Source organism: Symphodus melops (assembly GCF_947650265.1).
Source record: "Symphodus melops genome assembly, chromosome: 3".
NCBI lineage: Eukaryota > Metazoa > Chordata > Actinopteri > Labriformes > Labridae > Symphodus > Symphodus melops.
In genome coordinates, this window is record NC_136693.1 from 3,333,543 (window position 1) to 3,354,532 (window position 20,990).

General features: G+C 41.3%; 1 protein-coding gene across 1 annotated transcript in view; it reads right to left on the bottom strand.

The window, feature by feature from the left end:
• Positions 1-20,990, bottom strand: part of LOC306821143 (protein kinase C-binding protein NELL1-like) — a 225,987-nt gene that overhangs the window by 53,428 nt on the left and 151,569 nt on the right. Inside the window, exon 13 of the mRNA XM_079339382.1 lies at positions 11,544-11,669. Coding sequence (XP_079195508.1) covers positions 11,544-11,669 — 126 coding nt within the window. The remainder of the gene's footprint in view (positions 1-11,543; positions 11,670-20,990) is intronic.

A 20,990-nucleotide genomic window follows, 5' to 3' on the forward strand; every position in this document is an offset into this window, starting at 1 on the left:
ACAAAGACAGATGGGGATGGGGACCACCCCTGCACAAATTGTCTCTTTATTGCTTAACATTTTCCACATTGCACACATACAGTAGTACACTCTGTTTGGGGATGCAAAATTGATGCATAAAACATCCACAGCATTGGCCATCTATCCCTTTAGTTTTTTTGTAATTCTAAAGTGGCTTACTAAAAGTTTGACAAGCCAACAGTATGGGAACATAATGGCTGATTTCTGACAGCTACAGATTCCTTAGTTCTATATTCCACTTTGCATCAGACTGCTTCCACATGCTAATCACACCGCAGTCTCATGTGACACATGTTCTACTAATTATCCCTGTACTGATAGATCCTAATGAGGCTCTGGACATGACCTGCGGCAACGACAGCCCTGCTTCAACAGCAAAGAGCAATTAGAGAACGAGAAGAGCCATATCGCATTCATTCATTTTAAAAAAGAACATGCTTATTATGACAATATGAAATCGTAATTGCTTATAAATATGGGATTTGTTTATTTTCATCAGCCTGTTTATTGATTTAAGTCTTGCTGCTGAGGTTATCAAGCTGATTAAGCTGCAGTTAATGCAGCTTCAATTAGAATCTAACATGATTTCAGATGATTATAAACAATACATTAAAAGCAAGCCTGGATGCTGCTGCAGTGGGGATTAGCAGCAGTGCCGCACTGCTGGAGCATCTTCTTTATTTCAAACTACGAACCGTCTCTTTAAGTGCCAGTCAGGACCTAGCCCTAAGGCTGCCTTCACTGGCAAGATACACACCAACTAAAACACACTCTTCATTATTATGCAAAAGCCTTGGTGGGAGTCATGACTAATACATTCCCCTTAATTAATGAGTGTTGCTCATAAAGCCCCAGAGCAACTGAGAGAAATTATTTAGCTTTTCTGTTCCCAAGGATTTCCTCCCCACGTTGAACTATAAAGTGGAGGTAGATGTCAACAGTGCCTCTTTGGTTGTGTGGGAGTTTATGCGATGGGTTATAAAAGGCAGCCTACTTTAATGTTGGTGCAATAAAAGGGAGAGTTCCAAAAAAAAAAAAATATCTTTGTGTTAATGGCGCTGAGCTGATGGAGGAAAAGCAAAACACTGGCAGCCATGGATGCTTATTTACTGTTTAATATCCTCCGGCCAATTTGAAATGATCATGTTGGAAGTGTAAACAGACAGATGCTGTGGCTGAATTGATGGATAATGAGTTAGTGAGACATCGCCAAGCTGCATGAGCAGTACATCAGTACACAGTTCGAGGGGCTCTGCAGATACTCTTGCATTGCAGCACAAGAGGAGCTGCAACAGTTTCAATTATAACCTACTTTTGCTTTGCTCATCTGTGTACTCTTTTAATGACCAGGGCAGAGACTAGAGCAGAGGTCTGAGGTTTATTTAATACCAGCAACTAAAAGTGGGTGTTTCATCCGAATGAAGATGATGAATCAGTCAGAGTATCACTGGAGTTATTATTTAATACATTATCCTATCATGGTGATGAATGATCTTGTCAGTGTAAAGTTATTACAATGACAGCAGTAAGCTCAGTGATTCTCCAGGTGATAACAACAGGATCAGATGGGCGCGCTGCCTGTCTCTGTCAGGTTTGTCTAATTAGAGATGATTATGGAGTGATGTGGTGTCAGGCCTGGACTTGTTGAGGTGACCCCTGAAGCGCTGGGCTAATGAGGCATAAGGACTAATCATCAACACTACGGACAGCTGTCGGCACACTCAGTATATAGCTTCCGCACTGTCAACACAGACGAGGACATGGCAATAAAGGGATCAGAGGGATGAGTCGGGCTTTTTCTCATTTCATTGAAAATCACAAACAAGTCCCAATCACAGTTTGATCAGAATCATGTCCTCTGCAGTCAGTTAAAGACCCGTCTGTTTGATCTGTCTGTGGCTCTCTCTGCTTTTTCTAATCCTGTGTTGTGAAGCACTTTGGGATGTCGGCACTTCAGAGTTGCTGTATCAATAAACTTTACTTATTTACTTATTCACTGCTCGCTGCACTACACAGTTGGTGGTCCAGTGTGTCTCAAATGCATATTTGTGAAATGTAAACAGCTCCCATAAATAATCCAACACAAATAAAACACTGCAGTACAGGATTAATAGAAACATGGTGGAGCACATGTGAATTAATTGCTTGACCTTTTCAGGCCACAACAGCAGAAATCTGCAAGCTTGTAATTGCACAAGGTTCCTTTATGTATACATACAATTATTTCATAGTCATTTCAATTTAGACAGAGAGCAGAGGCTGAACAGAATATAACAACCTCGACAGGAAGTCAGACAATGAAACGCACCAAGTGTCCTGTCAATTTCAAAATAAAACACAATATCCAGACTTGCAATCATATTTTTTTATCACTTTATCAACATTAGTTCAAACTAGGCACTAAATGAACCACAAGCAACCTGTTGTTGGCATTCCCGCGTGATCTCGTAGTTCTCCTGTCATGTGTGTACAGCTGCACATGGCTGCGTTACGCTGTGCCAATGTTCAGTAAATGAATCCTTGTCGGGCAGGGTGCGTAAAAATGTGGCACCAATGGACCGCGGCGTAGGGAGTACGTGAGGATTGAGGGTTAGTTACTGTACAGGTTATTAATGCTTGGAATTGATGTGGATTTTGGAACCTGAATCTCTACAGAGCACTCGTGTTCCCCCTGCAGTTTCTCTTCTTTTTGTTGATGCAGGTTCTGTTTGAAATCTTTTGCCCTCTGTCATTATGTCTTTGTGAATTCATATTGATTTTGCAAAGGTACAACATGCTTGGTGGCCCAGTCTGTGTATTCACAATGTTGCAAAAGCCTGAGAAACAGTGGGACCTTTACATACACATTGGACATACACACAGTGCTGTCCTCCCCTGCTGGCCGTTCCCGTCTCCTGCCCCTTTTACCAGCTCTGATGCTGGTACAGAATTGAGTCCCCCCCACCCTGCCTCTGTAACGTTTAGAGTGAAGGAGAGATGAGTTGAGAACCACAGATTTAAAGGAGCTAAGTTGTTTCTGGAGAGACTTTTTGTGCTAGTTTTGTCAAAATAATTGGATAATGTTCAAGATAACTGGTCCATCTCATTGCAGCGATAAAATAACAAACACTTTGAGCATTGTGTTTCATATCATGTTTAATGTCCACATTTGTTTTGTCATGTTCAAACAGCAATCTTGTTATTCCACTCTTTGTTTGATGCCTATTTATACATTTTTTCTGATGTACGTTATTTAATCTTACTGGAGTGTTTTTTTATCAATCTGAACAGAAAATGACATTTCATATTAATCTACAGAGAAACTACACCAAAGTCAGAACCATTTGTGTCATATAGAAATAACATCTGCCAACATATATTTCTTCTGCTAGAATTCATTTCCTCCCGTCTCTACTTCAGTGCTCAGATTGTGATTGAAACGATGGAGAAAAAAGCCTTACTCTACTGTGTGTATTAGAAGACCTCGGAATAAAACCCACACCTCATGATTCACTTTTACTTTGCATAGTAAATTTCTAAAACATGTCCTCATCTCTTAAGCTCCTACCGTCATCTCGTTCAATAATGTCAAGCAGAACACTTCAGTAATTTGAAGTTTAATGACCAGTGACAAGCCCATAAAGAAGAGGACATGGCAGGATCTTTCAAGACTTTTTTTTTTTACATCTCTTTTTTTTAAAAATGCAAAGTCCTTATGCTCACTCTCTGCCTCAGCCTTGCTGCTCACCTTGACGTGGTGTGAACTCAGCAGAGATTCGTCCCATGTCACAGGGGAAAACATATTGATTGCCTGTCATACCGTTTAGCCTGGAGGACATGGATTTCCATAAAATTAGTCGGTGAAATTTTCAGATTTTCCTGCAGTAATCCACCTGGAGTTCAACGGGTTGTTTTCTCTTGACCCCCCCCATCACTTAATTCCACCATGCACAGCAGTATGTCAGTACTGCTGCATGCAAGCCATGTTTACGCTCAGAGATAAGAAGCATAAATATTAAGATTTTATTAATAGCAAACAGGGCTTACAGGGATCCTTATAAAAGGCTGAAGAATCATGGACCTTTATAGATTCATAACGCTGTTATCCATCCCTTTACACTGAATATGTTGTTATATCTATTATTTTTCAGTGCAGTACACATCTATAATGCAGAAGCATATTGCATGTTCCTATCTAAATGCTATGTTATATATGAAATAAAATCCCCAAGCGACATCTATAAAATGCAAACTTACATTTGTTCCTTGTTCTGCATTTATGTTTAATTTCTGTAGAAGTGGATTAAGAGACTTCGGACTTTAAAGACCACTGGTCCTGTGTCCTAACAAATTCATGAACGGGACATTTTCATCATTTGGGTCTCTGACATCTTTTAGACTTTTAGGTTTTGGGCTAAAATTAGGTATTTTTGATTGTTGTCAAAGTGTAGAAATAAGTTTGTTTTCTGTCAGGTTTTATTGGAAGCTTACTGGGACTACAAACCTTGATTCATCTGAATTATTTCAAGACAATTCCAGATTCTGCAAAATTAGTATTCTTAGACTAGTCACCTCAAACACTTTGATCTTATATGCAAAATACAAGATATCATGTTTCTCTAAGTATAATGTACGTCCCTAGCCTGTCAACACATCCCCCCCCCAATTATTTCAAAAGTCCATCCTCTCTGTCTTTTGCCTGCTCCACTTTTCAGAGAAAGTGTACTGAAAACGGCTGTTTGGAGATTTTCCCTTCATGACATCACAAGTGGCAGTAGCCCCTCTCACACTCCCACAGCTAGGTGTTTGTTCTGCCCTCTGAGTCAACTTTATTGATGTCACATTGGGGGAAATGTGGTAGTTTCAAAGATCATATTAGAGGGCAAATGTAGTCAGGAATAGATCACAAAATCTAAAAGACAAACGCATTTACAGGAATTCAACAAAAACAAAGGAAATACAGTGCAAAACAAAACCTAAATAATGGCAATACAAAGATTGCATATGTGAAACATCCTTTCAAAGACAAAATTACACTCACTTACTGCTATCACTCACCACATACTTGCATACGATGAAATGTGGCAGAGCAGCATGAGGAGTTACTCCTCAGCTACGGTTGTGTGAGTGCCACATGTTTTTATTGATATAGAGCACTTAAGACGCGGCATTTAAAACACAAGTGCTCTGTACAATAGCAAATATGTTTCATCGACATCATGAATTATAGAGACTTCTTTAGTGGCAGTAGCACCCAGTTTGCTTTATAGTGTCCTGACCCCCCAGTTCATAATCCTCCCCTGTGTGTAAGTGCAGCACAGAGCAGGCAAGATAATTCAATACATTTACTATCCAATGAAACATACAGCTCAAGGCAATAAAGTTGCTTAGGCTGCAATTCACATTAATGAAAGCATGTTCCATTAATGTGCTCTGTCAGGGAACATCCATCCCACAGCCACAGTGCATTATTATTCCTCACGTCTCTGTGTGTTTCCAGCCAGGGGGAGCAGGAAGACAATGCATCAAAGAAGAAACCAGCGTAACGTGAAGACAGACCTCACTCTGGATGGTTGTACAGTCGGCCCACGAGCAGGAAGACACACTCCTAACATCAAACCTTTATGGGGGGAAGCTGAATATAAACGCCAGCTTCTCAGAGGCAATCACAAATGGATGAAAGGGGAGGACGAAGGAAAACTTATCAGACTCCTTCCCCAAACTGTGTTTGATAGGATTATTAAATTGGTTGGTGGCGAGCCAGCCTGAAAGCATGACCTCCATTTTTGAAGAGTTAATGTGTACAGGAAGGGTTGCCAAGGTTTCCAGACTCGTCACACCTGAGCTCCACATTCATAACATGTATAATTGGAATTGGATTTGATCAAATTTTCATTAAATATATAATGTGTCTTGGGTTGGCGGGGTGTAGTCTTTTCCAATGCTGGTATTTTGCTGAATATATATAGCTACTGATGCATGAAATTAATGGCAGCTTCTTTCAGTCAGATGCAGAGTTGAGTCAGGGAACAGCTGTTTGATAAAAAACATAAAAAGTCCAGTGTTGATCTGTAGAGAGCAGCTGAGCATAGAAGACACCTCAAAATTAAAGAATCAAAGATGGCAGCAGCACATGACGTGGCTGATTATCAGGATTGGCTATAACACGTTCCTCCACCATAGTGGTTTGACATCAGGAGTTTTTCTTCCAGTTCATGTTGGACATTAGTTGGATGACACAGAAAATGTGCATGCCTTTTTGTTTGGTATCATCGAAACATTTAACAGTGAGTTGTCATGATGTAGAAATATGGCCTTACATGCGTTTGCTCCAGAGCTTTGATATGAATATTTGCTCAGCCTATATCATTGATTCTGGGAAAGTGAAGTCGTGAACTAATGATATATTGTACGTAAGAGGCTAGAGAGAGCGGTATAAAAGCTGTTGCATAACCGAAACTAAGCTCCTTATCTATGAGATGTTCCATGTCTTCACCCCGTGGTACAGGGTGCAAAGCTTCATCTTCTAAGAGATGAGGAATGTATTCTAACATGGCTGTGTTGCTCTTTATCTCCAGGCCCGAGTTGAATCTGCTGTTTAGGTTTATTTACAGGATGGAGCCAAGGCGAAGGAACGACCTTCGACCACACATTCCAGCAGTTTAATCTGTAACTGCGAGTTTATCAGCGCCTGCTTCATGCAGAAGACTATTCCTCCCAAGACAAGGGAATGTAAGATGAGGACACAGTGGGAGTGGGACAACTATTTCCACAATCACCAATACATCAGACAACTATAACCCATCAAGTCAGAGGTCATAATGGTCACCCACAGAGTATAAATCACAGCAGTTCTATTTGCACTGGGCCAAAAACAATAAGGCTCAACACCAGCAACATCAACATCATCAGCTGTCAAGATCAGCACAAACTTAATAATAATCTGAGATGCACACCTGATGCACCATGAGTCAAATAAAGTGCCCCTTCTTTAGAGGTCACCACAGTACATAGAAGGAAACACGTATGGATGGACATTAGAAGTTTGATACTTCTGATCTTGTTTTTAGGACTGATTTGTGTGAGTACGAGGTATTTCAAATGTTTGTAAAGAAAGAAAGGAAATAAGAAAGAAAGAAAGAAAGAAAGAAAGAAAGAAAGAAAGAAAGAAAGAAAGAAAGAAAGAAAGAAGGCCCAAGAACACCAGTGGGCCTGAAAATCCTGTCTTCTGCTTTTGCAAATTAAATAAGCACTGAGAAACACATGAACTGACATTACCAGGCTTCAAAGGTTTAGTGTTTAAACCTTTGTTTAGTAGTTTGTTTAGTACTCTGCATTCTGAGATGAATAAATTCAATCAAAGAAAACGACTATTCAGTTTAAATTCCAGCACAAAAACAATGAACACAGTAAAATACAAAAAAGAGTATTTTGGGGTTAAGCAGCTATTCGGCTTTAGCTATACAATGGTCCTGAACTTCTGAGGTGCAGAGTAACAGCTAGTGATCTAACTGACAATTATTTAATGGCAGGCAGCAGAAAGCATGCTGGGAAACATGGGGCCAGGTCAGAGGTGGCTGTGCAATGAGGGGGCGCAGAGGATGTGCAAACCAATCTGTGAAATGTGCTCTGAACAACTTGATGAGGAATCAGGAAATGACAAAGCCACACTACAAAAACAAATATAACTGCAGGTGATAATCGTTACTTAAATAAGTTTTTGAGTGATTGTCTTTGCTAGAAATGAAACAAAAACACTGATGTTTCTTTAAAATGAGTTTAAACCACAAAGCTGCTGGCGCTGACAGGTTGTTAATCCAGCTCTGGAGAAAGTTTAAAGGAGAAATACATCAGTCACTCTACCACATGAATAATTTTTAAAAAAATGTTTGTGTTGGAAAAAGAGAAAAGTGGTTCAGATGTATTGTTCCAGTGCTGACTGAATATGGGACTGAATCTCTACTATATGGGATCGACAAAAATACCCTTACAATACGGGTCACCTCAAGTTATTTTGACCAACACTGAGGCAGCAGAACAATTTGTCCTGTACTCCCTGTGAACTGTTTTGGACATGGCATGGATGTGTGAACAGCTCTGTGGCATTTTGAGAAGGTGAAGTATAGAACCTCACACATCCTGTCACCTCTCTTCTTCCCTGTGTCCATCACCTGTTTCCCCTGAGCTGCTCGCCTGCTTCCACAGAGGTGAAATCAAGTGGAACCACAATTACGCAGCCTCCTATTGTTTACAGGACGCTTCCTCACAAAGGACAGACACCTCAGCCGGGCAGCTGAGACAAAGGGAGACAGGGCTGAGAGTGTCCACTGCAAAGGGTGATACATGATGTGTCATGTAAAAGCTGCAAAAGGTGACACTTCATTTCAGTAGGGGAAAGAGCTGCAAAATGTAATATGGTGGGAAAGTGTGAAGACTGCAGGGGGCCTTCAGTAAGTTAAGCTATGTTTTTGTGCAGGTGTAGCCACCTGATGATGTCCAGAGACACACGATGCTCCTGTTATTCTTCTGTTCAGGCCTGATCAGAACTTTATAGCTCTCTTTTATCCGTCTAAATACGCACAAATAGGTACAACTTGCCTATAGTCACATTAACACAACTACAAAAACCCATGCATGGAAAACGCTTGTCAAATTGTGACGGTTTTGCACATCTAGATTTCTTCACAAGAAGGAAAAAACATACTGTACACTGGGGTATTTATTCACTGTGAGGTAGCCAATTCTGCATCCGGTAGATGTCGCCATTGAGCTCCAGTATTAAGCCAAAACAAACTGCTGTTTGGTGACACCTCCCATATTCTGCAGCCTCCGCTCTCCTTCATGACACACCTCCAACCCCTCTCTACTCGCATCAGCACGCAGGAGTTATCAATAAGAACGCACCATAATTAAGCACCGTTAGGCACAAACAGCAGAAAAAACGTCTTTTGCTCTAGCTGCAATTGCGTCAGCAGGCTAATGTTAGAACACTTTGGTTAGCTCGTAGCTTCACATTGCACATAAATTGGCATCAATGGCTGTGATCTAAAAACAAACCGTGTCCTAATAAGCAGTTACTAGGCTATGTTATTCATATTTTCTCCAGTCTTTGACTAAAGCATATTTAAGGCTGTTCCGTACACATTATGTAAACGGCTCCGACAAATGTACTAGTACAACATATTCACAGCACCTTGACCATAAAGGCTCCATCTTTATATCACTGCAGCTACTTGACCTTATGAGTTATCCTTCTTGTTTCTAATTACCTGACATAATGAGGAACCACATTGCATGTGTGTGGCCTGCTTAACGCAGTGAGAGGAATATCATTGCGAGAAGCCTTTCCAGACGCAGACACGATGAAGAATTACTGCACAACGCAGCAATTACAGGAGCTAACGTGCAATCGTGTTAGCGTTGTGAAATGAAAGCTGCTGCCTCCCTTCACCATGAACGCTTCCTCTGTTTTACATCCAGGCACAGCATCAGAAACCCTCGAGAAGTAGCCAAAGGAGAAGCAGGCAGAGGGAGAAGGAGGCAGAGAAAGGAATTATCTCTCCCAGCAGATGTAGAGAGCGCTACTTGGGCTCCCAGTCAGCATCAAGGACAGTTTACAAGCCGCAAAAAAGATTGATTGTCCATGGATCGCTGTCCCTGCATGGCTGCCAAACTCTGAGCTAATTAAAGAACACCTCTCGAGAGAAACCCTGAGCGACAACCAAGCACATCCTAATCCCTCTCATGGAAACATGTTGCTCAACGCCCCTACGGAGTACAAAAAAACCCCCACTGTAAATCATCTTGGCCAGGTGACTCCATATGTGTAAAATACCACCATCAACAGAATAGAAACTAAGAACATCTGCATTGTGTTTCAAAACTTTGAACTATCGCCTGTGACAACATCAGAGATGCAGAAGAAGCAGGATATTTTTAAAGACATTCAGTCCAGATGATCCATTAAAAAAAACTGAATAGCTGCAATCACCTCTTCTTCTTTCATAAAATGTGGCATCGCCTATCTTTTAGCAAGACATACACTGAGGTGTTGGCTAATCAGTTTGCATTCATGTCTAAGAAGGCTTTCATTTCACATCACAAAAGAAAGTAAAGCATTTGACAGAAGACAGCATACTACAGTAGTCTCTGTAGGATGGCTTACAGTATGTGTCGGTGAAGATTTGGGGGAGGGGCAAAAACTAACACATTGATAGACATTAGTCTGATCCAACTTTTATCATTATTGAGAAAAGGTTTCCCCACTTCAAACAAGATTTTGGAATTCGCTGGTAAAGATTCAACAAATGTGCAACAACAGCAGGGCTTTGTTATGGCATTAAAACATGCTAGTTTCAATCCCTCTGCCATGGCTGAAGAGTCTATAGTTACAATTATATTATTCTTTGCTGATACTCATCATACCACAGAGTGAGAGCAGTGTGTTCTTAAACATCTGTAAGTCTGCACCCCAATAAGCATCCGTAGAAGCGTGCAGAAAGTGTGCTTCAGTTTCCTTCCTCACCTGCTACATCATAGGTGTTATACGTATTATATAACCCTTTCAGCACAGGAGAGTTCACGAGAGACTGACCTCAAAGTTTACAAGTCAAACTGTTCAGTTTGAATATTAGGCCAAGTCAAAGCCGTAACATTTGTGTTTCGAATGTCAGTGGGCTAATAAGCTAATAGGCACTTAACAAAGAGCTCAGCAGAGGCTGCTAGAAATAAAACCTTAGTTTAGTGGATATTCGGTCATGAACCAAAGCCCTGAAAGGATTGAAATGTAGACATAATGAAAGCTGATCCTCTGAAGAACGTAATAGTCTCCGACAAATGAAATGTAAATTCCATCACCCACTTCAACCAAGCTTTGCCCTATGCCAAATTCTAGCCTTATGCTGGTATGACTCATTCATAGACAATACTTCCCATCTCTCTCCATTGCTCGTCCAGCTTTCCTAACCACGTGATGCTGGGCGTTACGTTTGGTTTTAACCTGTTATAACCAGGAGAGGAAATCAGCTTATTTACCTATGATGTGTTCATTTACCTGAAGGACCCATCTGTAAGTTATTCACTGGGTTACATCAGAAAATAACTTTACTATATCATCAGACATTAAGGAAACGAGCTATGTTGAAGTTTTGGCTTCTTTGACAACAACAAAGCAGCAGCCAGTATGTCCCCCTCCTAAGTAGTTTACCAAGCACAGTAAGCTTCGGGGCATGACTACAGATAATCAACAAGTTATTCACTGTCAACCATGACAGAAGTACCAAATATAATCCATTCTGTTTCCAAAACAAAAAACAAGATTGGAACAGCTAAAATCCAGACCATGAGATCTAAAACCAATTCTGCTAACAAGTGGGCGACTTCACAGTGTCTATGTAAAGTTTCTTTAAATCCAAACATACAGCAGAAACACACAGTCATGTTAGGCCACTTGACAGAGTGTGTGCATATGGCTGTCACAGTATTGTGTGCATCATTGTGTAATAAGATGTGATGAGTCAGGGAGGACATGCATGCAGACGTACCGGTGCAGGAGTATTCGTCCACTCGGATGAAGCCTGGCAGACAGTCACAGCGATGGCTGCCGGGCAGATTGACACACACCGTGTTGGATTGGCAGTAATGCATCTGAGTGGCACACTCATCGATATCTGAGGACAAACAGAACAGATAGAACAAACTGATGAAGAGTTCTCCATAGACACTCAGGACAGAGAGATAGAGAACGTCGGCGATGGAGAAGGCAGGTAGATACAAGTCATTTAACAGGGATGCTTTTATCTGATTAATCAGGCGGAGTCGATCGGTGTCACCTTGCTTCTAATGCAGTGTTTAATTTAAGGGGTTCAAAAAAAGGATCCAACATTGCCCACAGTGATTAGCAGCCTTTCACTAATGCACTCCAGGACCCGCTACCCCTAAGGTCTTCCTGACGTTCTTTTTCAAATATGCCCCTTTCAGACCGAGACTTTCTCTTGGGTGGGTAACGGTAGGGTGGTGGTTGTGTGTGGGCGTGGGGGTGGGGGGGGGAGGGGTCTGTTCATAGAAGGCTCACCCTAAAAATGTACCTTTTTCTTGATGGGCCTTTTGTGCAAGTTCATAAACATCTAATAACACAGACGCTCATTTGTTATTGTTGTTAGGATGCCTTTTGTTTTCCCCCAAGCAAAATATATATCAAGTACAGTGTGTTATTTCTTTACAGCAAACAAGTATGAGGTAAGAAAGACCAAGGCAGAAAGAAATGGAGGAGAATGAAGAAATGAAGAGAGATGAGTTAAAGGCGGAAATAAAATGGAGGGCTCAGAAAGGAGAAAAAAGGTGAAAAGGAAAGAGGATAAAAAGTAAATCGGATGAGACAATGACCTATAAAACGGAGAGGATGAAGGACAGCATCTTTCCTGACGTCAATAATGTTGTGCTAAATTGTCACATTACATCCCCTTCTTCAACGAGCACCTCTCTTCCTAATGAAGCTTGAAAGACATTGTATGAGCATTAAAACACAGAGCTCAGGGAGGCGCTCGATGAGCTGCTGATGAAACAGGATCAGAAACGCACAAGGGAGGTGGAAAGCAGGAGGGCGTTTTTTTTTTGTAAGAAGTGTGTGTGTGTGTGTGTGTGTTTTGAGTATTTATATGGAATTGAGCAGCAGAGGACCAGCTTTCCTGAGGCTGTAACAGGCCTTTTTACCACTTAAGGGAGGCGGTATGCTACACTTAGGGGAAAGGGAGAAAGTGAGAAGAGTATTTCCATATCCTCTCCTTGGATAAATACATTCGAGCTTTGAGGTCTTCAGCTCACAACAGCATGAATTTGTATGAAGTATGTAATTGACTTACATGCAACAGCCAGAGGTTTTTTCTCTGCAAATTTCATCCTTGGAGAGTGTACAGTAAGAGCGTTGAATTGCACAATCAAAGAAAGACGGATCGTGTATTCAGCTGTACAAAGCCTTTACCGGCCTTCGCATTGATCTGCTACATCAAAAACATCTGAACTTGCTCAAGTGCTGGAGCGCTTCAGGCTACGAAGAAGTACCTGAATCCAATTTTCATCTCGTCATGAAGTCCTTCAACACCCAGAAACCTGCTCATTTCATTAGAATATATTCGGGGAAAGGTGGCAAAGATTTGTACAGAGCACGAGGATGGCTTGAGTGTTCTGTTTTGGAATAGCAGCCTCAGTAACTCACAGTCAAGTCCTCGTTGCCATTGTTCGCTTTCATTTAAAGCAGGGAAAAAGCATCTACTGTCAGGTCTGACAATGATGAGGTTTTCTGATCTTTGTCCTTTTTTCCAAGAGGGATGTGTCCCCTGTGTTTGTGCTTCTGACCGTCTGTGTGTGGGTGTACATGTTCGCCCTCTGCAGCCTCCTCTGGGAGCGTTGTAGCATGCTGAGGTCTGCTGACAGAACTGGAGCTGTCATTTCACTCAGGATGGGAATTCATTTCCCTGGATTTGCTGGTGTGTGTCTCTCTCTCTGTTTCCCCCACCTCCCACCACTCCTCCTCCTCCTCCTCCCCCTCCCCCTCCTACCCCCCTCCAGGCAAGACCTTCTCCTCCCACCTCCCACCACTTCTCCTCCTACCCCGCTCCAGCCCAGACCTTCTCCTCCTATCTCCCCCTCCGCTCCCTCCTCCTCTGAGCTCACTTTCTTCATCTCGCTGCTGCTTTATTCATGCTGTGATGTAGGTCAGGGCTGAGGAGGGGAACAGCTAAAAATAAGGCAGGATAGGAGTCTCTGAGTGCGTGTGCGTGTGTGCATTTGTGTGTGTGTGTGTCTTTGCGTGAGAAAGTGTGTTTGTTTGCACTAGCTAATTCTCTGTATGTTGGGAGAGAGGGAGAGTGAGAGAGAGATTGTGTCTGGCTGCTGATTGTCTAAATGGTGTGAGGCAGAAAGAGAGAAGACTCATTGTGTGTTTGTTTGTTTATGTGCCTGCACAGAGGAGCGGGAGTGATGCATGTGTGCACTTGTAGTTGCCTCGCCCCTCACTGTACGGAGGTTAATAGAAACAGCTTTCTATCCAACAGCCATATTGTCTCCCGCTGACTTAAAATGCCTTCATTTTCTTGCCTGTAATCAACCAAGATTGTGTTTGTATGTTTCTACACGTGTGTGATCACTCTCTTACAGCAGCGGCCACACTTTTGTTCAAAGGTTTCTATTCAAGGCAGGAAGTGTTGATCCTCTTCCTGTCATGTTTTCACTTGGTTTATAGCTCTGCAGGTGTTTTCAAAAACAGAGAGCTGTGAAGTTTTGCAGAGATTTAATGTTGCCTGGCATTGGAAAGACATACTTTACATGCCACTCTATCATTAACACAGTAAAGTAACTTTACTAAGTACATACATACACACACACACACACACACATATATATATATATATATATATATATATATATATATATACACACATACACACACACACACACACACACACACACACACACATACACACACACACACACACACACACACACACACACACAGTGACCTCCCTTGGTTAAAATCAACTATACAGCAGATGTGCAAATAATTATAGGTGGACTGGTAGGTGGGGAGGTGAAACTCAGTGAAATGTGTTTGTTTCCCTTTTTTAAGATTGAAGGTTGTAATAGTATGGAAATGTGTTGGAAGTAATGCATTACTTATTAACTCCAGTACCACTTTAAGTAATGAGTATCTACTGTTCATGTTCTTTTAGTTACTGATCAACTTGTGGAGCTGTGCAAATGTCAGATTCTTTCACACAACGTTCAAGCTGGAACACAGCATAACAGCAGTATGAGAGCAGATGAAACAATGAGTGTGATGTCAAAAAATAAAAACACTGAAAAAGATGTGTGAGGTGACAGTTTGAAGTGTGAGTGTTCTGTTATGTAAATACATCTTACACACTGTCAGCCTCTTTTTGGTGAATTTTCCTGATATCGCCGTCTCTTACTTTGTGCAAACTGTGCACTCACTAAGTTTTAAATTGCCCCCCTGGGACAAATAAAGTTTTTTTGAATTGAATTGCATAAGTAAAGCGAGCACATGGAGCTCACGTGTGTCTAGTGATTCACTTTTTTATGAGTTGTTGTTTATGTTGTAGGACAAAAAACATCATGTAGTTCTTCACTCGACCAGAACTACTTTCATCCAAATGCCATAACCCCCCCTGACTTGAATTTCTGCACGCACGCCATATGCATGCATGCATGCACGCACAAATCACAGTTACACAGCAATCAGCATTCCCCTCTTCTGTGTCCTCTCTCACTCTTCTCTCTCTTTGCGTCTCTATTTTCATGCACACAGAAGTTAATTTCACCCAGCAATTACACACAGTGATAATTGAGGATTGCACAAAGTATTGTTCTGTGTACAAGCACACACACACACACACACACACACACACGCACACACACACACACACACACACACACACACACACACACACACACACACACACACATAAATCAGAATATTTCATTACATTTCCTCTAATGCACTTGGTGTAAACAGTTAATCAGTTTTCTTTTTTTCTTATGACTTTACTGAAACACAATAAACAACAGTGCAAGTGAGAAGGAAAAAAAATGGTTTACTATTATAGTCAGTTTTTCTGACAGAAAAGAAACTGCAAGGTCACTTAAGTACAGTATTGTAATTACTTTAATTTTAATAGGAAGGCAGGTGAGCAAAGATAACAATATCCAAGTCAATATTTAAGCTGCCTGACCCCAGCAGCATGGACGGTCACCCTGCTTGCTGATTAAGATGGTCACCAAGTTGAATCCATGGGCTGGTCTGAATGTGTTGCATTGCCAGGATCTTGCCTTCATCTGTATTTTTTCTATTCAACCATTAATTATTTGTGCTTTTTGTTTCTGCCTTCTGCAGCGATCTACGTGGGCTCAGTTAGAAACTGAGAAAAGCTCTGTTTGTTGCTGAAGCACAATGCATTTTTGTGTGTGGGTTAGATGTGTGAAAAACAATAATGCTTTATTTTTGAGTTGTTTGAAAGTAATAGTGAGTAGGTAGTCAAGGGTGAAAGTATTGAACAAATATTTGCAGACTGAGGCCAGAGGCTCTGCTCCTCAGCTGAGCTCGCGTCTATCGACCTTAGACCATGGACTTTGTTCTACGGGCTCCCTCAGTCCATCTTTATTAACATCACTTCCAGTGTGCATGAAGGAAGATCTGTCGGAGGCCAATGAGCTCAAGGAAACTGTGGTTGGTTAAAGTTTGAACAGATACACTTATGCTAAGGTTTGTGCAGTTGTAGCACACTGAGGAGGAGAGCAATATCAAAATCCAGAGAAATGAGAGAGTTTATGGAAAGGCCAATTGGCGGGCCTTCAAACTCTAAAGAGATGTTGATAAGGGCAGTCAGTGGTGCTAGATGAAAAGGAAAGGACTCCCAAAAGGTTGAACGTGGTTTCTTGAGAAACGTTTTCAAATCCGGTCCTTCTTTTGGAATAATAACTTGTCTGTTTTAAGTCAACTGTACGTCACACAATAAAACTGCTGCAAAAAGACTTTTTAGCTTCTGCTTGAGAGTACATCCAATGGTGTGAATGCAGACAGAGAAAAAGTTCAGATGGTGTGTAGTTCTCCGGCAACTTCCTCATGAAGAGTTTGTCATCAAAAATCTGACTGTTTGGTTTGAGTTGACTGGACTGCATTGTGTATTCATAGACAAATCAAAGGCATGTCCTTATTAACAAGTCTATATTTAACCTAGTTTAGTGATTCATGTGATGGGAGCTACAGTCTTCACATTGTGACCCATTCTTCCTGCTATCTGTCCACAAATATGGGAAAGAAGTTTCAGCAGCTCCTCCACAGCTGGTCTCTTTATATCTTTTTGAAAGTAGATTCAAGGTTTTGGAGATGCGTCAGGTTGGGATGCTTAGAATAATGATTTTCTGCCCTGTGACTCAAGTGCTCTGCGATATGTTGATCTTTGTTTTCATCGTGGGTGCTGCTGCTGCCTGCTGTGGCCAGGACTTTCTTGTAAATTAGATTTTTACCTCAATGAGGCTTTCCTGATTAAGAAAAAAAGAAGAAGAAAGAAATCTGTTCCTAACTCCACACCGCTAAAACAAAAACAAGAATGTAATCAAGGCTGAAGGGATCATAATAGAACTCCTCATTGAACTACAGATACTTGATTTGCCAGCTCATGTAGGATATTTTTAAGTATTTAATCTTTCACGTGGTCAGCTTATTTTGTTTTAGTGGATATTGGGTGACTAGCTTCTGTATCATTAGCAAGCACCTTTCCAAGAATATCATATGCATTTGCCATGTGATTGATGGATAGCTGAGCATAATGTGAATTAGCTCAGATATGAAAACTCTCAATCAGCACAATGAAAAACGTTGTGCTCGTTGCTGTGGTGGATTTTCATCCCTGCTTGGAGGACTTTTTTTCATTATATATAAGAATGTACTACAAGAAAAAAAAGGCCTCCTATGAAGTTTGAAATTAATCTCAGCCAGCAAATTACACACTGTGGTAATTGTGTCTTATACATAGCGTTGCCTGTAACAACTGTAACTTGTGAGGAAAGAAAGTGCTTCTGGTTATATCACACTACGCTCAATTCATCGTGAGGCAGGGGGGTTTACTTCTGGCTAAAACAAAGAAGAACTGTGACATTATCCTTTAATATGGGCAGAGCCATGGAGAGTGCCAACTGACTCTCAGTGACGGAGGTTTCTACTCCCTTATGAGAGCACACGTAGGCCTCAGATGGTTGAACTCAGTCACTAAACTCTCTTATCTTTCTCTGCTGCAAACAAATCAAACACAAAATAACAACAAAAATCAACATGCAGCGCAGGAAGACGCCTCTCTCTTGTGCTGCGTTTCCCCCCTCCAGGAGCCACGAGGAGGAAAGAAAAGGAACTACTGATGCATTTAATTAGAAATCCTTCAGAGAGCAGCGGCTCTTATCGTTATCCTTGTCCTTCTGGAAGACACATGCAGAGCAGGAAGGGCTCCAGTTCGGGGAACATGCTGTTTGCGTTGTTTCAAATAGCACAGATCCCGAACAGGAGAACTGCATGATGGGTTTTTTGGTTTTCAGAGAAGGGAACAGAATCGGGGACATATGCACTTTTTCATTCTCATTCAATTATTCCGATATGAGACATCTTTGGGTCGTCTTTTTAGATTGGAATTGATCAATGCTGTTTGATGTTTACGTATGCCAACGTACCAGAGATATACTTGTTTTTTAACCTTGCATTTGCATACACAACCAGCCGCTAAATGAACTTCATTGTGTGCAATGCACTGTGCGTGATACAGTACGATACCTCTTGAGGGCGCACCAGAGAGGTCAGGACATATGCAACTAGCATACATGCCAACACTCAAAGAGGTTATTATTGTATTTATTCTATGGCGCCTCTGTATTTTACATTTTACTGCTGTTGTCTGTCTGTCTGTCTGTCTGTCTGTCTGTCTGTCTGTCTGTCTGTCTGTCTGTCTGTCTGTCTGTCTGTCTGTCTGTCTGTCTGTCTGTCTCTAGGGCTGCAGACTGGTGAGCAAAGTAACCAGCAGGACGAGACACACCTGGGCCTGCAGTCTTTGTTCGACCTCAGGAGAGACGCCGAGACATCATCTAACCGCACGTCTTTGCTCTGAGTTTATTTGTCTTTTCTGTTGGAGCACAACAACAATACAGCACACTTCCACTCACCTCCTACACAACTGATTTTTCAGATCTTTTTTTCACGTGTAAATTGCACCTGGGTCACGTTCATTTTGGAGGAGGCATAGTTAAAAGCTGTTTATCTCCAGCATTAAACTATAACGACTGTTTGACCAATGTGGAAAAGTGGCTAATAATTCACACACTGGGGCATAAGTAGCTCAGTCCGTAGGTAAACAGAGGGTCGCCGGTTCAAGACGGTGCCGACGAAATCAGGGAATTGGTCTGGTTGCTGGAGAGGTGCCGGTTCACTTTCTGAGCACTTACAAGTTGACCTTGAGCATTGCACCAAAACCCACCCACCAGCTCGAGAGTGCTCGCTGTGGGCAGACCCCTGACTCTGATATCTTTCCATTAGTTAGCATGTCAATAGGATCACATTTGTGTTTTTCAATTAAGCATGTCTCAGTAACAGAGTGTAAAGTTGAACTTCCCCTCGCAGGAGTATCTTCCTCTTCTTGTATTAGAGTTCCTAAATAGCTTACTTACAGCGCTAACCCATTTAGCACCTTCCCTTTGATCAGCTATCTTGAGCTGTATGACATTGGTACATGTTCATCAGATCTACAATGAAACCATCCAAAGAATTCATGGTCATACATGTTGATAATTGATTAACATTTAAGGCAAAGTTATCAAATATGTCTGCTACAATTTAATGGTTTGTTGCCTTTAGCGAGTTAGTACACCAACCATCTGGATTTGAAATGTTGGTTTGACAAAAGAAGCATTTAAAATATGTTATATTTGGCCCCTGGAAAATCATAATAATCATTGTCATGACTTTCCAGAATTTTGTTCAGGAAAAAATGTATCACTTCATCCTTGAAATAAATGGTCCATATCAATTACAAAATAATGCTTGGTTGCAGTCCTAGTTATTTCTGACTTCTGTCTGTGGGCGTGTGCAAAAAGAACACAGACAGGAAGTGATTACAACAAATTAGCATGTTTTAAATTTAGTTTCGAGATGTTTCTGAAAAGTTTTTAACTTCCCTTTTCAGCCTCAGTCAAATGTCGATCCATGTATAGGTCTGATTAAGGTGTTGTATATGTAACCGTCTTATTCTGTAGTGGCTGTTTAAATGACTATAAAATAATTCCAAATGTTAATGTTGCATGTGAAAAGAAGACGGTTTAATCCATCTGTCACTCTGCTGTTCCAAAAACAAGCTGCTGTTTTACTGAGCTGAACACTGACAGATTTTCTGACATGTACTCACAAGACTCAGACCGTGATATAATCCTTCTGTCAGGCAGAGCGGAGCAGTTTACCTACATGACAGGTGCTCTAGGTGCGAGTTTGTGCTGGATGTTCTCACAGGTATATTTACTGCCAAGCTTAGAAAAGTACACCTGGGTGCCCACTAACTGAAATAAATCCATATATCAGGTGGAGGTAGGCGGTGCAGTGTCTCACAGATAACTGCACAGCTGAGATCTTATTGTTGAGAGTGAAATCCTGAAGGCAAACTGAATTTGCGTTGTCGCTGCAGAGAGATGTATATCACAGAGGGAAGACACAATCCTCTGTACTAGTCCCTGAAGCTTTGCGATGAAATATTATCAAAGTGGAAGATGTGTCTGCACAGCAACCACACATCTCATCCAGGCTATGAAAAAAGGGACATAAAGCTCAAAGTTTCCTTTTGCAGTGGTAGCTTTTCATCTGAAGTTGGCCTTTCTCTATTGCAGTATAATAATTGTGAAACTAGAACACTGTGTGGTCTTGATGTTGGTCTGGATGATGCAACAGCCACTAGGTCAAAAAGTCAAGGTGCATACTCAGTCAAGGTAAAATCCAATAACTGTTTTATAAAAGGCTATACCTCCCAAAAAGTTTTGTGAACTTGTGCAAATCTAACTAAACATATTCAAATCCCCACACTGTCACACCAACACTGTAATTGCTCCTTCAGATGCTTGGCACTCTTAAGTGTAAGTGTTAGCATCTGTCATCGTCATGCCTTACCTTGCCACATCTGTTTAAGCCACATCCACAACATTTAAAAAAAATCCTGTCTTCAGGCATGTCATTTATCCAAACAAAGCATGATCTTCAACAGAGAACAATGAAAACCTATAATGGAGTCAAGTTCCCCTAAAGAACATAACTTTAATCATCTGCATCGGATCCTGCACTCACTTTGCTAATGACTAATGCTAATGACTAATGCTAATGACTTTGCTATGAGCTGGCAGCAATTACATTTGAGGTTTTTCAAAGTGATTGACATGGCCTCAAAAACTGCTGGTGA